Source organism: Canis lupus, chromosome 32 (assembly GCF_048164855.1).
Source record: "Canis lupus baileyi chromosome 32, mCanLup2.hap1, whole genome shotgun sequence".
Lineage (NCBI taxonomy): Eukaryota > Metazoa > Chordata > Mammalia > Carnivora > Canidae > Canis > Canis lupus.
The window spans coordinates 11,944,576-11,962,768 of record NC_132869.1 but is presented as its reverse complement, the minus strand read 5'-3'; the positions used below and the strand labels follow the sequence as shown (position 1 = coordinate 11,962,768).

The 18,193-nt window shown below is 50.8% G+C and overlaps 1 protein-coding gene across 2 annotated transcripts; it reads left to right on the top strand.

Annotated features, from left to right (window-relative positions):
- Positions 1-165: 165 nt before the first annotated feature.
- On the top strand, positions 166-17,871 carry RPAP1 (RNA polymerase II associated protein 1). 2 transcript variants are annotated; one of them, XM_072808619.1, is made up of 25 exons: positions 166-247; positions 1,258-1,514; positions 1,772-1,920; positions 2,401-2,490; positions 3,078-3,198; positions 4,009-4,230; positions 5,129-5,308; positions 6,709-6,824; positions 7,163-7,261; positions 8,115-8,216; positions 8,439-8,606; positions 8,862-9,047; positions 9,309-9,443; positions 9,546-9,716; positions 10,223-10,380; positions 10,817-10,975; positions 11,100-11,301; positions 11,732-11,841; positions 12,356-12,551; positions 12,764-12,916; positions 13,124-13,266; positions 13,842-14,598; positions 16,877-17,053; positions 17,205-17,264; positions 17,370-17,871. In XM_072808619.1, exons 2-25 carry the CDS (start codon positions 1,334-1,336, stop codon positions 17,517-17,519), a joined length of 4,185 nt encoding a protein of 1,394 aa, XP_072664720.1. In that variant the 5' UTR covers positions 166-247; positions 1,258-1,333; the 3' UTR covers positions 17,520-17,871. The 2 variants fall into 2 exon arrangements, with proteins under 2 accessions (XP_072664720.1, XP_072664719.1); XM_072808618.1 differs by having other exon boundaries at positions 193-515.
- Positions 17,872-18,193: the final 322 nt, after the last annotated feature.

Sequence of the window (18,193 nt, the reverse complement as noted above, 5' to 3'; positions counted from 1 at the left end):
CAGCTCCGGGTGGAGCTGGGGCCCTACGTAGGATATAGACTTTACTTAAATAAAAAAAAACTTGGAAAAAAAAAAAAAGGGGTGTGTGCATGTGTGCGTCCTCGCGCTAAGCGAGCAAACCCCAGAGGGGTGGAGCCAGGCCAGGGAGAGGCGGGGCTGGGTTGCGGGGCGGAAGCCCCGACCTGGTGACGGCGGAAGTCCGGCCCTTGCGGGGCAAGATGGCGGAGTCCAGGCGGCCCTAGGGCAGGTACGGGGCTACGCTGGAGGGAAGGACTTCAGGGTTCCCCGGCGCAGGGCTCTGCTATAGGGTATCCAGTTCCTTTGTCGGAGCTTCCCAGAGTGTCTTTGCTTTGCACTGGAGTGGCCGCGGCCTCTTCGGTGTGGAGATCCCGACTACGGCCTTCCATCCGCGGGGCTGCTTGAGCTGAAACTCGGTGATTTCTCTGCTGATTCGGGTGGTCCAGAAATGTATGCGACCGCAGAGTCCTAGGGGCAGTTGTGGGGCTCGACAGAGTGTAAGTTTTGTACTTCTTTGGTGAAATTTATTCCCAAGTGTTTTACTCTTTTTGATGCGATTGTAAGTGATACTGTTTTCTTAATTTTTTCTGATTGTTCTTTTTGTTGGTGTATAAAAATACAGATGATTTTTATATGTTGATCTTTCTTAGCGCAAGGTTGTTTTGTTTTGCTTTTTAATAATTTGAACACCTTTAGGCCAGGCATATTCTCTCAAATTTGATACAGAATCATTAGTCCCTGGTATGACATTTATCTGCCTGACTCCTTTTTTTTTTTTTTTAAAGATTTTATTTATTTATTCATGAGAGACACACACAGAGAGAGAGAGAGAGAGAGAGAGAGAGAGGCAGAGATGCAGGCAGAGGGAGAAGCAGGCTCCATGCAGGGAGCCTGACGTGGGACTCGATCCTGGGTCTCCAGGAACATGCCCTGGGCTGAAGGCAGGTATTAAACCGCTGAGCCACCTGGGCTGCCCTATCTGCCTGACTCCTGATGCCCTTTTTCTTAGGTTCCCTACAGTTGTTCCTGAGAATTTTTATCATCCACAGATTGTAAAGAACCTTAAGTTGGCAGTAAATATTGTTAGGCTGATGACATCCAGGAGGGGTAAATAGGGAATAGCAGTAAGGTATGAATGAGAAGGAATGAGTTGATGTGAACCTAAGAAGTATCTTCTCTGATGCACAATAAAGAATCAAGGTTCAATTGCAGAGGGCCCATCAACTTTATTGCTTATAGGGGTGAATGAGAGGGAATCCCCACACCCAAGCAGTGTTGGAAAGAATTGCACAAGAGAAGTAGCTGGCGTGTCAAGATGCTGTCGAGACCAAAGCCAGGCGAGTCAGAGGTGGATTTGCTGCGCTTCCAGAGTCAGTTTCTTGCAGCTGGTGCAGCTCCAGCAGTACAACTGGTGAAGAAAGGAAATAGGAGAGGTGGTGACACTAACCTGGACCAGCCTCTGCTGCAAGATCATCGGGATGTGGTGACACTGGACAGTGAGTGGCTGAGGAGGAGAGAGGGTATGGCCTCGGGATCCTCTCCCTCTTCCTGATGTGGCTGGATTTTCCCCCTTCATTATTTCAGATACTGTGTAGCCTCTGTTGCTGCAGCCCCATTTTGCATGTGAAGAGACAGTGGTTCACAGAGTTTAAATATCTTGTCCAGAGTGACACAGCTTGGGCCGGGGCTTCATAGCTGCCTTTCTTTCTTTGGTTTCCTCCTACCCTCACATCTGTTTTTTTTCCTTTTTCAGATCTCCCAGATTCACCCCCAGCTTTGGTTCCTGCTCCTTCAAAGAGAGCTAGACCCAGCCCTGGCTGTCTCCTACCAGAACATGAGGACCCTGAAGAGAGGCTGAACAGGCATGATCAGCACATCACTGCTGTCCTGACAAAAATTATTGTGCGTCTCACCCTGGTTGGGTGGGATGAGGCATCCTAGGCAGCAAGGATTTTGGTTGGGGGTGGTGAGCTGTATGAGTAGAGGGTGATTCAGAAAGGTGGGACTTAGGGGCGCCTGGGTGGTTCAGTCAGTTAAGCATCTACTTTCAGCTCAGGTCATGATCCCAGAGTCCTGGGGTAGAACCCTGCATTGTGCTCCCTGCTCCTTGAGGAGCCTGCTTCTCCCTCTCCCTATGCCACTTTCCCTGCTTGTGTTCTGTCAAATAAGTAAATAAAAATCTTAAAAAAAAAAAAAAAAAAAAGGTGGAACTTTATGCTCCTGCAGTCCATTTGGGGCTGTTTTAGAATCACTGTACTCAAAAAAGGAAGATGGGTCCATGACTCCCTAGAGATTCTAGTCATACAGAATTGGGGCCAGTAGGATAGTGTCCAGCCTGGGGAAATCTTAATATCTTCACTCCTTTGTGCTTTGTTGCTGCAGGAACGAGATACAAGTTCAGTGACAGTGAATCTGCCTGTGCCCAGTGGTGTTGCTTTCCCTCCTGTGTTCCATCGCTCACAGGAGAGACAAGTAGGCAAAGTGCTTAGATGGTACCTGGGAGACATTAAGTGAGCCTCATAGTGCATCTTCCTCAGGCAGATAATCTGAATAATAAGCAATTTTCTTGTTAAGGTAGCACCATGCTAAACCTGGGTGGCTCAGGGGTTGAGCATCTACCTTTGGCTCAGGGCGTGATCCCGGGGTCCCAGGATTGAGTCCCACATCAGGCTCCCCAAGGGGAGCTGCTTTTCTCTCTGCCTATGTCTCTGCCCACCTGACCCTCCCATCTCATGAATAAATAAAACCCTAAAAAAAAAATCCTCATAACAACCATGTAAGATAGATATCATCATCCCCATTTTTCAGGTGAGGAAACTGAGACTCTGAAAAGTTAAGTAAATTGTCCAACACCACACATCTAATAGAAGAGCCAGAAATCCAACCCAAATTTGTCAGATTTCCAGACCAGTCCTCCTATAGAGCCCTGCTTTTCTGAGGACTAGGGTTGTGATCCTTGGAGATTAAGCAAGTCCTTTTGTTCCAGTAGCCTTAGAGAAAAGAGGTTAAGAAATGACCAGGGTAGTAGTAGTCACCTGGGTTTCCTTTTTGTCTCATAGGGGAGGTCAGCAATATCTGGCAAGAGAAGCATCTTTGCCCAAGAAATTGCAGCAAAGAGAGCATCCGAAGCCAAGGTTCCACCAGTTAGAGAAGTTGTATCTTCCCTGGATCCACCAGAGGGTAAGCTGGGGTGGAAGAGGCTTGGGCAGGGCAGCCCCAGTGGCTTAGCGGCTTAACGCTGCCTTCAGCCCAGGGCCTGATCCTGGAGACCCAGGATTGAGTCCCATGTCCGGCTCCCTGCATGGAGCCTGCTTCTCCCTCTGCCTGTGTCTCTGCCTCTCCTTCTGTGTCTCTCCTAAATAAATAAAATTTTAAAAAATGAAAAAAAAGAAGAGGCTTGGGCTTGGCCTTTTTGTAATACATAATCGTAGAGTCACTTTGTGGTATATGTCTTCCCTACATCAAATATGAAGGCATATTTAGATGGCATTTGAGCCATCTAAAGAGGAATCTGTCCTTTATCCCCACTTACAGGATTGAGTTCGGGTGGCTTGGGTTTATATCTGGGTCTTAAGTACAGGGAGAATGCCGGCTGTTATTCTACCCTAGGAGAAAAGAAAGAGAGGTGTCTGGCAGAGACTGTAAAATAAAGATGAAAGCCAAGATTCCTTTAACAATGCAAAATATTAGCAAAAGAGCTAGGGACAGGCTTCTGGAGGCAGATGGCTGCCTGAACGTCCAAGGGAAGAGTCAGAAAGTAGGATATTTCTTAGGGAAACATCCCTCAGGAAGGGGAAAAAAATGAGTGGAGAGGTCACCACCCAATCCAACCTGTGTTTATGTTATGGAGGGTAGGGGGGAGGTGTCTCCATGCTGTGCCTAGGAAATCTTTGGGGCCTCTGTCTGTCTCCAGAGCTAATAGGATTAGGGAAGAGGGCTAGAAGGCCCAGTTGGGATGAGGCGATGAAACTGATCATATACTTCTTCCAGGTGCTGTGTCCTATGAGGCACTCGCACCCAGGGAGCAGGGCTGCCAGCTTCCATGGGGCAGCCCTGGCTTCCAGGGACCCCATCTGGTCACAGGGAAGGGGCTCAGGAGCCAGGATGCTGAGCAGGAAGCCCAGACCATCCATGAAGAGAACATAGCAAAACTGCAAGCCATGGCTCCTGAGGAGATCCTTCAGGAACAGCAGCGGTTGCTGGCTCAGCTCGGTACGGCATACCTGGCTTTCCTCCTGAGACTGGGCTGGGAAGGGACTGCTACTTGCTGATGAAAGCTTACTGTGCGTGCCAGGCATTTTACTATTTGCATGCATTATTACATTCTGTCTTCAAACATTTCCTCTAAGGTAGGTAGTACTAACTTCATTTACTTATTTAAAAAAAAAAAAAAAAAAAAGAGTCTCAGAACTTGAAAAAACTCTCTCCCAGGTCATATGGCTGGTAAGGAACACGGATGAGATGTAAACCCAGGTTTATCAGGTCTAACGGGCCCTGCTCTCAACCACTGTATCATGTATGCTGTGCTAGTGTAGTGTATGCTAGATTATAGCTGGTGCTCTCTGGCACAGTTATGAAATGTCTTGGTATAGCATGATATAGCAGAGGTATAGCATGCTAGAGCGTGCTATACCTCCTTCCTAGTTTCTGTTCACCAGAACAGTAGCACCAAGTCAATCTTTTCCAGACTGTGTATCTAGCATCTTTATAGAGCATACGTAGATTAGGTTTCAGTAAATATTTGTAAATAAATCATCTAGAAGTGAGATAAATTGTTCCCCTAAATCCCTTCTCTTGGCCCCAGTCAGCATTTATTCATTTATTCCATAGCCCTTCTTTTGGACCTCTGACCTGGAGCCAAGCACAAGGATGTGCAGGAACCTGGGCGGGCCAGGGGACTGTGAAGAATGGAGAGGAGGGTGGGTGGGCACATCCAAGTGACAGGTGTGGGTCATTAAATCCCCAGGAGCACCTAGGGTGCTCAGGCCAGGGGTGGGAAATGGCTTGTCCTGATCTTGGCACCAATAGGCAGAATTCAGCAGGTTTCAGGTCTACAGGAGGCTGGGGAGGATCTGCCACCACCCACTTTCCCTTCCATCCTCTCCTCTAGATCCCAGCTTGGTTGCCTTCTTGAGGTCTCGCAGCCATACCCATGAGCAAGCAGGAGAGAAGGCCACAGAGGAGCAGAGGCCAGGAGGACACTCTGTTGAGGTCACCGGAGAGGAGCTCATTGTGCCAATTTCTGCAAAGGAGCCCAGACAGGAAGATGATCTGGATCCAGAAGCCCCAGGTTTGAAGGAAGGGGAGCATCTTTTGGAGAATAAAAGTAGAAGAAAGTATCTCTTCTCCTAGGCCTGGCAGATGGGAAAGAATCTTCTCTGTCCTTGGACATCTAACATTAATCTCCATTATTGTCTGGAAGTCAGTCTTCATTTGCTGATGTGTATGCTCTTCCTATATATGTTTCCTGTTTTCTTGTCCTATTACTGCTCCTTCTCCCCCTTCCATGATAAGCGACAGCAGGGTGTGATGGCTGACCCCTCCCCCATCAGATCATGTCCATCTTGCCTCTGCAGTAGCTGTGCCTGCTCTGGCTCTGTCCATCCTACAGTTTTCTGCCTCTGCTGTCCATGTTGGGGGGAAGATGGCAGGGCCAGGGCCGTGGGAGAAGAGTCTGACACAGGTCTTACGAACATGCCAGACTTCAAGCAGAGAGACCAGTGGGAACACTCATTTCCCAGGACCGGGATTATTTTATTAGTGATTAACAAAAGAAATCGAATTATGAAAGCCAGGAACCTCCTGCGCCTCAGTGAGCTCTGGGCCAGCTGAGCAGGTCAGGTGGGGATTGTGGGAGAAGAAGGAGGATGTCTGGGGTGTGTGTTTACATATCTTGGCCCCACAGAAGCAGGATGGCTGCTTCTCATTGCTTCACTCCCCTGCTTCCTTTTTTTTTTTCTTTTTTAAAGATTTATTTACTTATTCATTCAGAGAGAGTGAGAGAGAGGCAGAGACACAGGCAGAGGGAGGAGCAGGCTCCATGCAGGAAGCCCGATGTGGGACTCGATCCCGGGTCTCCAGGATCACACCCCGGGCTGCAGGCGGTGCTAAACCACTGCGCCACCAGGGCTACCCCACTCCCCTGCTTCTTTAGGAGGTCAGTACTAGGGATGCCTGGGTGGCTCAGCGGTTGAGCATCTGCCTTTGGCTCAGGGAGTGATCCTGGAGTTCCGGGATCGAGTCCCACATCAGGCTCCTTGGGGAGCCTCCCTGCTTCTCCCTCTGCCTCTATGTGTCTCATGAATAAATAAATAAATCTTAAAAAAAAAAAAAAAAAAAAAAGTTCTATCTCCACAGTATAGACAGTGGAGAACTGTGTTTACCCTGATATATATGGTCCTCTCTTCCTCGTCTGCTACCTCTCTCCTTTTCTTTACCTCCTCCTCTTGCCCCTCTCAGCGAATACTTGGGGTCAGCAACAGGCTAGAGCCCAGGACTAGGTGTGTTCCTCCATATCGGAGATATTTGCCCAGAGCCTAAAGTGGCTGTGCCACTTAGACATAGCCAGAGGCACAGGCTGCTAGACCCTTGGACAGAGGTAGGTGTGCAGCTGCAGGGTCACATCTGGGACCCCTTTGGGTCAGTGAGCTGAGCTCCTTAGGGAATACTACTCTGCTTCCATCTTCCCAGCTCTGGCGCTGCCTGTGAACCCCCACAAAGAATGGGTGCACATGGACACCGTGGAGCTAGAGAAGCTCCACTGGACCCAGGATCTGCCTCCGCTCCGGAGGCAGCGGACGCAGGAGGTGAGGAGGGCCAGCTGGCCTACAAGGGGTGGAGCGGGCTGGGAGTGGCCACAGAAGCTCTACCCACCCCCAGAGACAGCATCACTTTTCCATGCCCCCCTCTTCTCATTCTCCCATGCTCTTACACCTGAACACAGGCCCCTTTCTTCCCTGGAGCTTGAGAAACATTTCTCCTTTGTGCTTCTCCTCCTCTCGCATCACCCTGCTTGGCCCCTGGCCGGGGAGTTCCATTTCCACTCGGGTAGAGTCAGGACTGGAGGCCTGGGATAAAAGGTGAGGAGTAGGTGTAGGGAAGTTGCTGTGTTCCCAGCCTATACACTTCTTTTTCTTCCCATTAGAGGATGCAGGCCCGATTTAGTCTTCAGGGAGAGCTGCTGGCCCCTGATGTGGACCTGCCCACCCATCTGGGCCTGCACCACCATGGAGAAGAAGCAGAGGTGAGGCACGGGGCCCAGTGAGGACTGGGCAGCTCTCAGCAAGTGCTTTTATCTGCCATGTGGAAGAGGCCTCTGGTCAGCTGCCTTGGACCTTCTGTGTATCCTGTTCTATTTCCTGGCTTTGCTCTCCATAGGTTCTTAGGCTCAAAATGTTTCTCCTTGTTCCTTCACATTCCAGTCACTTGCCTGGACTTGACATTTTTATGTCTGTCACCCCCTAATGCTTCCTAGAGAAGAGCCCTGCTCCCTCTTACCTGTTCAGCCACCACATCTTCCACTCTCTCAGCCATGCCATCTGTCCCTCATGAGGCTGCCATCCTGATTCCCTCTGGCCCAGCCTAGGCCATGCCCTGCCTTGGAAAGTTTCCTGGCTCCCTTCTGCTCACAGAATAGTCTTGGCTCCTTAGCCTGCTGAGACAGCCCTGCTGACCCTACAGCTCTTCCTTCTCACTCTTGCTGCACCTTTGTGGTGCCCTCTCCCACATACCCTGGGGGCTCGGGGACCTCCAGGCTCACTCAGTTCTTCAGGCCATGGAAGCTCTGCCCACCCACTGAGATCACGTCCCTTCTCCATGTCCCCCTTTTCTTTCTCTCCTATTATCCTCTTGCAAACTGAACACTGATTACTGCATTCCTCCCTGTCTGCTTTATGCTATGGTTACTGTGTGCAAATCTTAATCTTCTTTACCAGTTTGACAATCCATGGAGAGGAGAGGCAAGAGATACCACTTGCTTAACTTTGTCCTCCCTTTGACAACTAGCTCAGTGCCTGGAATAATCGGGGTTTCTGTGGATTGGTTGGGGGATGCCACCCTGTGTCTTGGCTCCTTCTGATTTCTTGTCCCTGCTCCAGAGAGCAGGATACTCCCTACAGGAGCTATTCCACCTGACACGCAGCCAGGTGTCCCAGCAGAGAGCACTAGCGCTGCATGTGTTGGCCCAGGTCATCAGCAGGGTAAGTAGGCTGCTGGCCTGGCCTTGCCTGCCCCCGTGCCTCGCCAGCCCTCCTGCTCCCACCTTAGACTTCCCCACCTCCTATCCTTTTTGTTCCAGCCCAGTAGCCCATACACTGTCTCTGGGATAGATGGGCAATGGGACAGACCCAAGGTCATAGGTAGGCAAGTGAAGGGTTTAGTAACTTCAACATCTTCAGCAAGGTTTTATCCTGCCCCCCAAGGCCCAGGCTGGTGAGTTTGGGGACCGGCTAGTGGGCAGTGTCTTTCGCCTCCTTTTGGATGCTGGTTTCCTCTTCCTGCTGCGCTTCTCCCTGGATGACAGAGTGGATGGGGTCATTGCAGCCGCCGTCCGGGCGCTTCGGGCTCTGCTGGTGGCTCCCGGAGATGAGGTAAGCAGGGATAGGAATGGGGCTTTGAGCCATCAGGGTCCTTACTCCTGTTGCTGGGCATGCCCCTACTGCACAGGCTTTGCCAGGCAGAGCAGAAAATGGGCTGGCAGCATCACCATCTTTTCCTAAGGGCCCCAAAGCCCAGCAGCCTTCCCTTTCTGTTCTTGGCAGGTGGCTTCTGCTGACTACTCCTAGACCTTTTTCCAGACCTGACTCCTTCCTCTTTTTGCCACCTCCTTCCCTTCCCTATGGCAGGAGCTCCTCGACACCACCTTCTCCTGGTACCACGGAGCTTTGGTGTTCCCTCTGATGCCCAGCCAGGAAGACAAGGAGGACGATGAGGATGAAGATGAAGAGCCTCCAGCAGAGAAAGCAAAAAGGAAGAGCCCTGAGAAAGGAAACCAGCCTCCATCTGATCTGGCTCGACGTGACGTCATCGAGGTAAAGGTGCTGGGGCAGCTTTAGGGAGGGGGTGGGGGACACAGAGAATCCCAAGCAGGCTCCACACCTAGTGCTAAGCCCAGTGTGGGGCTCAGTCTCACAACCCTGAGATCATGACCTGAGCCAAAATCGAGATTCAGATGCTCAACTGACTAAGGCACCTCGGCACCCTCATAGGGCAAGCACATCTTAGGCAAGAAGGGTCATCAAGGTTTGGGGCCCAGCTGCATTTGGCACCAGGTTTATCCTTCTGATCACCAGGGGCTTCTGGCTACCAATCTGCTGCCTCGGCTACGCTACGTGCTAGAGGTAACCTGCCCAGCACCTTCTGTGGTCCTTGACATCCTGGCTGTGCTCATCCGTCTGGCCCGGCATTCCCTGGAGTCAGCCACAAGGGTGAGAAAGAGAAGAGAAGGAGACAAAGAATAGGCAAAGAGCCTAGCTGGGTCTGAGCCTGACCCTCGGCCTCCCCACCTCCCTTTTCTTCCTCTCCCTCAGGTCCTAGAGTGTCCTCGGCTAATAGAGACTGTGGTTCGAGAGTTCCTGCCTACCAACTGGTCTCCTGTGGGAGTGGGGCCTGCCCCCAGTCTATACAAAGTGCCCTGTGCCACTGCCATGAAACTACTTCGTGTCCTGGCCTCGGCTGGTAGGAATATTGCTGCCCGGCTGGTGAGCAGGACAAAGGGCAAGGGATGAGGGACTTAAGACAGGGCTGGGTTGAAGGCTAAGCATGGCCTCTGGACTCTGGGTAACCAGCTCATGCCATCTTCCTCTTCATCTCTGATTCAGTTGCTTAGAAATGCCACAGAAACCACGAGCCAGGAGCCTAATCACCTGGAGTCTAGTGGATCCTATAGGCCTACTGTGCTTTCGTTACCTGAAGGGAGGGAGGGCTCCCTCTTCCCTGGATCCAGACCAGAAGAGCCACATATAGATGGGCAGCCATCACCCCTAGCCTGGTAACCCTAGAAAGGGTGCCTAGTAAGTGCTTGCTAAAAAGACAGAGGAGAAGGAGTGATGGATGAGGTGGTTTCATCTTGGCCCAAAGCTAAGACCCCATGGCCTGAGAGGGGCCTGGAACAAGGCTGAATTGAGCTGTGGTCATAATAAGAGACCCTGAGGCCACTTGGGCCCCCAGCTAAATGTGATGCCCAGACTGCTCTCTTTGCCCTCAGCTGAGCGGCTTTGACCTCCGGAGTCGCCTGTGCCGCTTTATAGCAGAGGCTCCCCAGGAAATGGCCTTGCTCCCAGAGGAAGCTGAGATGATGAGCACTGAGTCCTTCCGTCTGTGGGCTGTGGCTGCCTCCTACGGCCAGGGTGGTGACCTTTACAGGTGAGGAGAGCTGGACTGGACTGGATCCCTCCAGTTCTGCACTCTGGCCACATCTGATAACATCCTTGCTCAAGGTGTCAAGCTCAGAGGGAAGCTAAGGAGGAGAGGATTCTGGGAAGAATGAAGAGAGCTTGGGGGTCAGGGGGCCAGTAGAACAAAGCTGAATTAGCCACATTCTGTGCACAGCAGCCTTAGTAGCTTGGTGAAATCAGATTAAATCCCTGTTGGGAGGAAACCTGGAAGGTCTACCTCCTTCCTTTCAGCCCCCAGCCTGCCTTTTCTCTGAAGCCTTCCAGGAGTGCCCATCCCTGGGGCCTCTCCCTCCCAAGCCCCCTTAACCAAACTACAGATCCCTGGGGCAGCACCCTGCCTTGTGTCTTTTGTCTCCATGTCCAATGTCTTTGTATGCTGAAAGACTGGGATTGTTCTCCCCCAGGGAGCTGTACCCAGTGCTGATGCGGGCCCTGCAGTCTGTGCCAGAGGAGCTCAGCACCCAGCCCCCTCAGCCCCTGTCTGTACAGCGGATAGCCTCCTTGCTCACTCTCCTCACCCGGCTGACCCTGGCAGCCAGCAGCACTGCGCCTGAGCCCAGCAGGTAGGTCATAGCTCTGAGCTCCAGAACAGGCAGCAGCACTCCTCCAGAGGAAAAGGGTGGTAGAGCTTATGGGAGAGTCGAGGCGGCTGGACCTTCATCATGACCCCTTTTGGCATTCCTGTAGTGACTGTGCTGAGGCCAGTCTGTCGGCCACCCCTTCCTCCATCACTTGGACACAGGTGTCTGGGCTCCAGCCTCTTGTGGAGCTCTGTCTCAGACAGACCTTGAAGTTGCTGCCAAGACCCGAGATGTGGCATGCCCTGGGCCCAGTGCCTACTGCCTGCCTGCTCTTCCTGGATGCATACTACCAGGCCTGGAGCCAGCAGGTGAGTGTCGCTTGCCTGCCTTCCTCTGTCCCCTGGGTGCCTGCCTCTATCTTGACACACCACCCTCTACTTCCTTCTCTGTTTCCACCTCCCCACCCTACCTCCCCATTCCACTTTTTCCTGCTCTCCACCTTTCCCCCCACCTCTCTTCTTCCCCCCCACCCCCCATATCCATTGGAGCTGCCAAGGAGCTGTATTGGTGGGGACAGAGAACCCCAGACAACAGCATTGTCTCCCTGGAGCCTTCATGCTCTGAGGATAGTGGATGTCAGGGCAACCTTGGAGTCTTTTCTCTCTCCAGAGGGTCAGAGGGCAGAAACCTCCAAACACTGACTCTTGGGCTCTTAGAGTAATGGGCTTAGCCTGGGGACACTGTCTAGGAGAATGGGTATCTTGGGCTGTCAGCTCAGTGAACCCCTTGGTCCTCCAGCCAAATCTGTGCCCAGAGGATTGGCTTCAGGATATGGAGCGCCTGTCAGAGGACCTGCTGCTACCCCTGCTGCGCACACCCTCTCTGGGCAGCCTGTGGGATTCTCTTGGGTATGTACTCTGTGTGTGTACAGTGTGTGTGTGTATGGTTGGGAGGTGGGGGCAGTGGGAAGGAGGTAGCTTCTCTCCCTGTGGGACTCCTAGGTCTAGCTCCCTGTTCCATCCCAAGTAGGACCTGTCAGCTGGAAGGAAGCCTAATAAATCCCTAGCAGGCGGGATCCCTGGGTGGCGCAGTGGTTTAGCACCTGCCTTTGGCCCAGGGCGCGATCCTGGAGACCCGGGATCGAATCCCACGTCGGGCTCCCGGTGCATGGAGCCTGCTTCTCCCTCTGCCTGTGTCTCTGCCTCTCTCTGTGTGTGTGACTATCATAAATAAATGAAAATTTAAAAAAGAAATTAAAAAAAAAAAAATCCCTAGCAGGCAACATGTGAGGGCTCTGAGGAATGTGGGTACTGGTCCACATAGCCAGGCCCCTGCTGGCCCTGGTCGCAGCCCAGGCAACTCTTTTCCAGCCCAGCACCCATCAGGCCAGAGTCCCCCTGAGCTTCTTCATTCTGCCTCCAGGTGCTGCTCCCCTCTCTGTAACCCACAATTCTGTGCTCCGGCCCCTGAAGCCGTCCCCAGCCTCGTGTCACTGGGCAGCGCAGGAGGCCGCCCCTCTCTCTGGCTGCCTGGCTCAGCCTCACCCTTCCCGTTCCTCACGGCCCTTCTCTCTCTTTTCAACACCTTGGCCCGGATCCACAAGGGGCTATGTGACCAGGTGAGACCTAGGCACCTGGTTAGGGGTCAAGTAAGGGAGGGGGGAACGTGGAGGGGCAAGATGGGAGGAGTCAGAAAGGGTAAGGGTACTACTAGGGGAAGGGAGGCCTCTCCTGCCAGCACCTGTTTCTGTGAGTTTGTCTAGGCAGCCACCTGAGGAACCCCAGGAAAGATCAGTCACTTTTAGACCTGAACAAGTTTGCTTTTCTTCAGCTGGCCACCGTATTGGCTACCCCAGGACTCCAGAACTACTTCCTCCAATGTTTGGCTCCTGTGGCTGCCCCATTCCTCACACCCTTCTCTGCGTGGGCCTTGCGCCATGAGTACCACTTGCAGTACCTGGCACTCATCCTGGCCCAGAGAGTGGTAGGTGCACCCCAGCCTCCCATACCTCTGTCCACTCTCCTCACCCTCCCCCATTAACCCTACCCAGCATCTGGCAGTCCATGCAGTTCCTACTTTGCTCTAGACATGCCCAGGATCTGTGTATCTGTCTTCTTTGCATCCTCACTTCTCTCTGCTCTGTCCCCTCTCACACACACACACCCGCCCCAATCCCTTCTCTGTTCATAGGCAACAGTTCAGCCAGCCCTGGTCATCAATGCTGCCCTTCATCATAGTATGGTCTTGGCCCTGCTGAGCCGACTGCTGCCTGGAAGTGAGCACCTTGCCCACGAGCTCCTGCTGAGCTGTGTATTCCGACTGGAGTTCCTCCCGTGAGTCCAGGGTTGGTGACATCAGCTCAGCCCTTTGAGGGGCGGCTGTGGCTGTTGATGGAGGAGCCCTGAATTTGGAGGCAGGAGACCTGGGTTTAATCCCCTCTCTTCCATGGATTATGCTTTACCTGTCAGAGTTTCATTTCTCATCAGTAAAGCAGGGATGAAGACACCCACGCTAGAGAATTATGAGACTTCAGTGTGGCCGTCCAGCTAAGAAGTGGCCTATAAACTAGCCATACACACAGAACAGCTAATGGGGACTGGGTACTTACTCTGTACCTGGTGGCTTCTTCAGGATTTGTGTTCTGTTTTCCCTGTACTATGAGATAGGCATTGTTGTTATTCCCAGTTTACTATGAGGAAACAGGCACGAGAAGCCCCATCAGCCTGCCCCTAGGCAGCTGACTCTAGTGTCTACCCTCTTTGCTGCACACACTACATAGAAAGTGATTAGGGGAACAGGGAAGAGCACAATTGGACCTAGGAACCTCTGGGAAGCCCTGGAGCACCAGCATGATGTTTAGAGGGTTTTGGTTCAAGTGCTCATTTTTGGCTTTTGGGTTCTGTTGCAGGGAAAGAGCATCAGGGGGTCTGGAGGCCGCTGACTTCTCTGACCGGCTGTCCTTAGGGAGCAGCAAGGACTCTGGGTGTGGGCGAGGGGTTCTGCTGGCTCAGGCTTGCCAGGACCTCCCCAGCATCCGCAGCTGCTACGTGACCCACTGCCCACTGGCCCGAGCCAGCCTGCTAGCCTCTCAGGCCTGGTACCGAGGGGAGCTGTGGCAAGTCCAAACCCTGCTGCTCCCTGTGCCTAAGGAGCCACTGCTGCCTACTGACTGGCCTTTCCTGCCACTGATCCACCTCTACCACCAGGCCTCAGACACTCCCTCGGGGCTCCCTCCTGCTGACACCATAAGCACGGCTCTGCGGGCCCTGCAGTGGGTGCTGGTCTTGGAGAGCTGGCGCCCCCAGGCCCTCTGGGCTGTACCTCCTGCTGCCCGCTTGGCACGGCTCATGTGTGTGTTCCTGGTGGACGGTGAACTCTTCCGGGAGACCCCAATACAACATCTGGTGGCAGCCCTCCTGGCCCGGCTCTGCCAGCCTAAAGTCCTGCCAGACCTCAGGCTGGATTGCCCCCTTCCCGGCCTTGCATCTTTCCCTGACCTCTATGCCAACTTCCTGGAGCATTTTGAGGCTGTCTCTTATGGGGACCACCTCTTTGGAGCTCTGGTTCTCCTTCCCCTGCAGCGTCGGTTCAGCGTCACTTTGCGCCTCGCCCTTTTTGGGGAGCATGTGGGAGCCCTGCGAGCTCTGGGCCTGCCTTTGACCCAGGTACTTTGTCAGCAGAGCCTACCATGGCTTTCTGGTACTGGGCCTGAGGGGCAGTGAATTAGAATCCACTGAAAGGGTTTAACAGAGTACCTGGCATATGGTATATATTGGTTATTATTAACAAGCCATGACTCATTGCTCAGTGCTACAGTCTAAGTAAGAGACATACTAAAGACCAACATAGTTCTAAGTTATTCATATTTTATGTGTTAGGGCAGGATTCAGAAAAGGGAAAGACCAAAATGGGCTTACCATAGGGAGAAGGCTTTGGGGAAGAGGTAGGGATTGACTTGGGTACTGAAGGTTAGGTAGAATTTGATTGTGAGGATGAAGGACGGATTGTACACACTAATGGTGGGACACCATCAGCAAAAGCTTGGAGGGAGGAAGGATTATAACAGGGTGGGAAGAGAGAGTTTAGAACAGATTTCAGTTTAGGAACTTGTTGGAAACAGGCTAATAAAGTCTTACAAGGCCTCAAAAATCAGGCTAAAGGGTTAAACTTACAAGCTGTAGAGAATTACTATTTTTTAAGGTTTTTTTAAAATTTTCATTATAACATACTTCATTATAACTGTTTCATTATAACTTATTTTTATGTTCATTATAATTTTAAGTAAACTTAAAGTATAAATATTTTAAATATATTTAGCATGTATATAAAATACATAGAGAACTAAAAAATATGTAAAATATTTTTAAAAATTAAAAAGAACAGGGGCACTTCGGTAGCATAGTCGGTTAAGTGTCTGCCTTCAGCTCGGGTCATGATCATCTCAGGGTCCTGGGATCCAGGCCCTAGTTGGGCTTCCTCTTCATTGGGGAGTCTGCTTCTCCCTCTCCCCACTGCTTGTGCACTCTCTCTCTCTCTCAAATAAATAAAATCTTAAAAAAAAAAAAAAAAAAAAAAAAAAAACTATGGTCATCCATAATCCCACTGCCCAGTAGTAACTTTTGATTTTGATTTATTTTCTTTTTTAGTCTTTATATGTGCATATATATTTTTATAAAATTGAGATCCCTTCATAATGTTTTCTTCATTTAATGTATGGTAAGCTTTTTTCAATCATTAAATATTCTAAGAAATCAACATTTTTTATTACATTATCATCCATTGTATAGGTGCATCCTTTTCTCAGAACCCCTTGGTGGGCATGAAAATTTTTTTAATTTTCTGCCATATGAAGTAACACTATGATAAACACCACTGGATATAAACTTTATCTCTTTCGTAATCTTTTTTTAGAGATTTTATATTTTAAAGTAATCTCTACACCCAGCATGGGCTTGAACTCACAACCCCAAAATCAAGGGTTGCATGCTATACTGAGCCAGCCAGGTGCCCCTCTCATAATCATTTCTGCATGGAATTAAGAGTGATTTTCCTTTTTTTTTTTTTTTTTTCTTTTTTTAAGGTTTTATTCATGAGAGACAGAGAGAGAGGCAGAGACACAGGCAGAGAGAGAAGCAGGCTCCATGCAGGAAGCCCAATATGGGATTTGAAGGCGGGACTCTAGGATCACGTCCTGGGCCGAAGGCAGGCACTAAATTGCTGAACCACCTAGGCATCTAGAGTGATTTTTCTTATAAAGAGAGTTACTGGTCCGAAGAAAATGAACTTTTGGAAGGTTTCATAATATAGAGCAGTTGAATGTGACTTTTTTCAGACTTTTTAATTTGGGCAGCCTGGGTGGCTCAGCGGTTTAGCGCCGTCTTCAGCCCAGGGCCTGACCCTGGAGACCTGGGATCGAGTCCCATGTCAGGCTCCTTGCATGGAACCTGCCTCTCTTTCTGTCTCTGTGTGTCTCTCATGAAAAAATAAAATCTAAAAAAAAAAAAAAAAGACTTTTTAATTTATTTATTCATGACAGAGGCAGAGACATAGGCAGAGGGAGAAGCAGGCTCCCTGCAGGGAGCCTGCTGGGGGACTGGATCCCAGAATCCTGGGATCATGGGGATCATGACCTGAGCCGAAGGCAGACGCTCAACCAATATGCAACCCAGGTGCCCCTGAATGTGAAATTTTGAAAGTTTTTATTTTAAGGCACATAAACAAGTAGTGGTGGGCAGTAGAAATTGACTACTGCTTCCCAGTTTCCCCTGCTTCCAGCTCTTTTGTCTTTAACCTCAATCCTTGTGATAGACAGGAATGGATGGTCTATCCAAGACCTCTTTCCCCTCACAATATGGTTCAGGTGACTATCAAGCACCCACCCTGTTGTCCCATGATACACATTCCCACCTTCACCCTCAGCATGTCTCATTCCCCCTGTCACAGTTGCCTGTGTCCTTGGAATGCTATACGGAGCCTCCTGAAGACAACCTGGTCCTCCTTCAGCTCTACTTCCGGACCCTGGTTACTGGTGTGCTGTGTCCACGTTGGTGCCCTGTGCTGTATGCTGTGGCTGTGGCCCATGTCAACAGCTTCATCTTCTCCCAGGACCCAAAGAGCTCAGTAAGTTACATCCCCATCTCCAAAGGCATGCTGCAAGACTGCGATTGAGCTGCCTCCAGGTCAGCTGGGGAGGAGATGAGAGCCAGTGAGGCTAGTGATAGGTATCAGCCATCAACCCAGTGCCATCTTTTCCTCTGTGTTCTGCCTCTAGGATGAGGTAAAGGCTGCCCGCAGGAGCCTGCTACAGAAAACTTGGCTGCTGGCAGATGAGGTAGGGGGGAAGCACATCCTGGAGGGTGGGAAAATAGGTCTGGGGGGACAGAGATCTCAACAGGATGTTAGTACCTACTTGATAAAATTTCTTCCCTTTTTGCAGGGTCTCCGGCAGCACCTTCTCCACTATAAACTCCCTAATTCTGCCCTCCCAGAAGGCTTTGAACTATATCCCCAGTTGCCCCCTCTGCGTCAGCAGTACCTCCAGAGACTGACCTCAGGGATGCTCCAAAATGGGCTATCAGAGGCCTAGTATAGTTGCTACAGATAAAGACATGGATACATTCTCCTGGGGTTCACCAACATGTGCCTGGCCAGACAAAAGGATTTTGTTTCCTAAGGGTGAACAGGAGACCCAAGGAGTAGGAGGCTTGCCGTTTGAGTTTTTTTGGAGCAGGGTGAGCCCTACCATTATGTTCTGATGTCTGAAGCCCAGGATCTGGGCCTTTTGAGGGTCTGTATTGAGAGTGAATGGTAACATAACTATTTACCCCTCTTTTGGGGACAAAACAGACTATGTACATCTCTCCTCCTTCTCCTGCTCCAGACCAGGATATATGAATGCTACAGATTTGTACAGAAATAAATTTTTTTTATTATTATTATTTCCTGGTAACCTGATTTGTACTGATTTAAGACATGGTGGTTTAGGATTGTATGGAGGGATGGATTATCCCACTGGAGAAGCAGGGCTTCTGTGAGAAACGGGAGAAGTAAGAACTGAGTCCACATCTGGGACAATTAACATGTGGGTCCCAGTTCTGGAGCAGAGCCAGGCCAGAGTAATGCTCTTGGGAAGGAGTATTGCTGAAAGGACTCTCAAGGAGTCCACTTGGAGTATAAGTATCCTTAGGTCAATGTCTTGTCTTATGGTCCATTAACTGCTATCCTGAGATACAAAGAAACCAAAAATCAGACTGTGCAGCA

Excerpts from the sequence above, each read along its gene's own strand:
- RPAP1 (XM_072808619.1), top strand. The coding sequence starts at position 1,334 with ATGCTGTCGAGACCAAAGCCAGGCGAGTCAGAGGTGGATTTGCTGCGC. Across the intron at positions 9,444-9,545 it reads CCCTGGAGTCAGCCACAAGG|GTCCTAGAGTGTCCTCGGCT; the intron begins GTGAGAAAGAGA and ends CCTCTCCCTCAG. Across the intron at positions 14,599-16,876 it reads TGGGCCTGCCTTTGACCCAG|TTGCCTGTGTCCTTGGAATG; the intron begins GTACTTTGTCAG and ends CCCCTGTCACAG.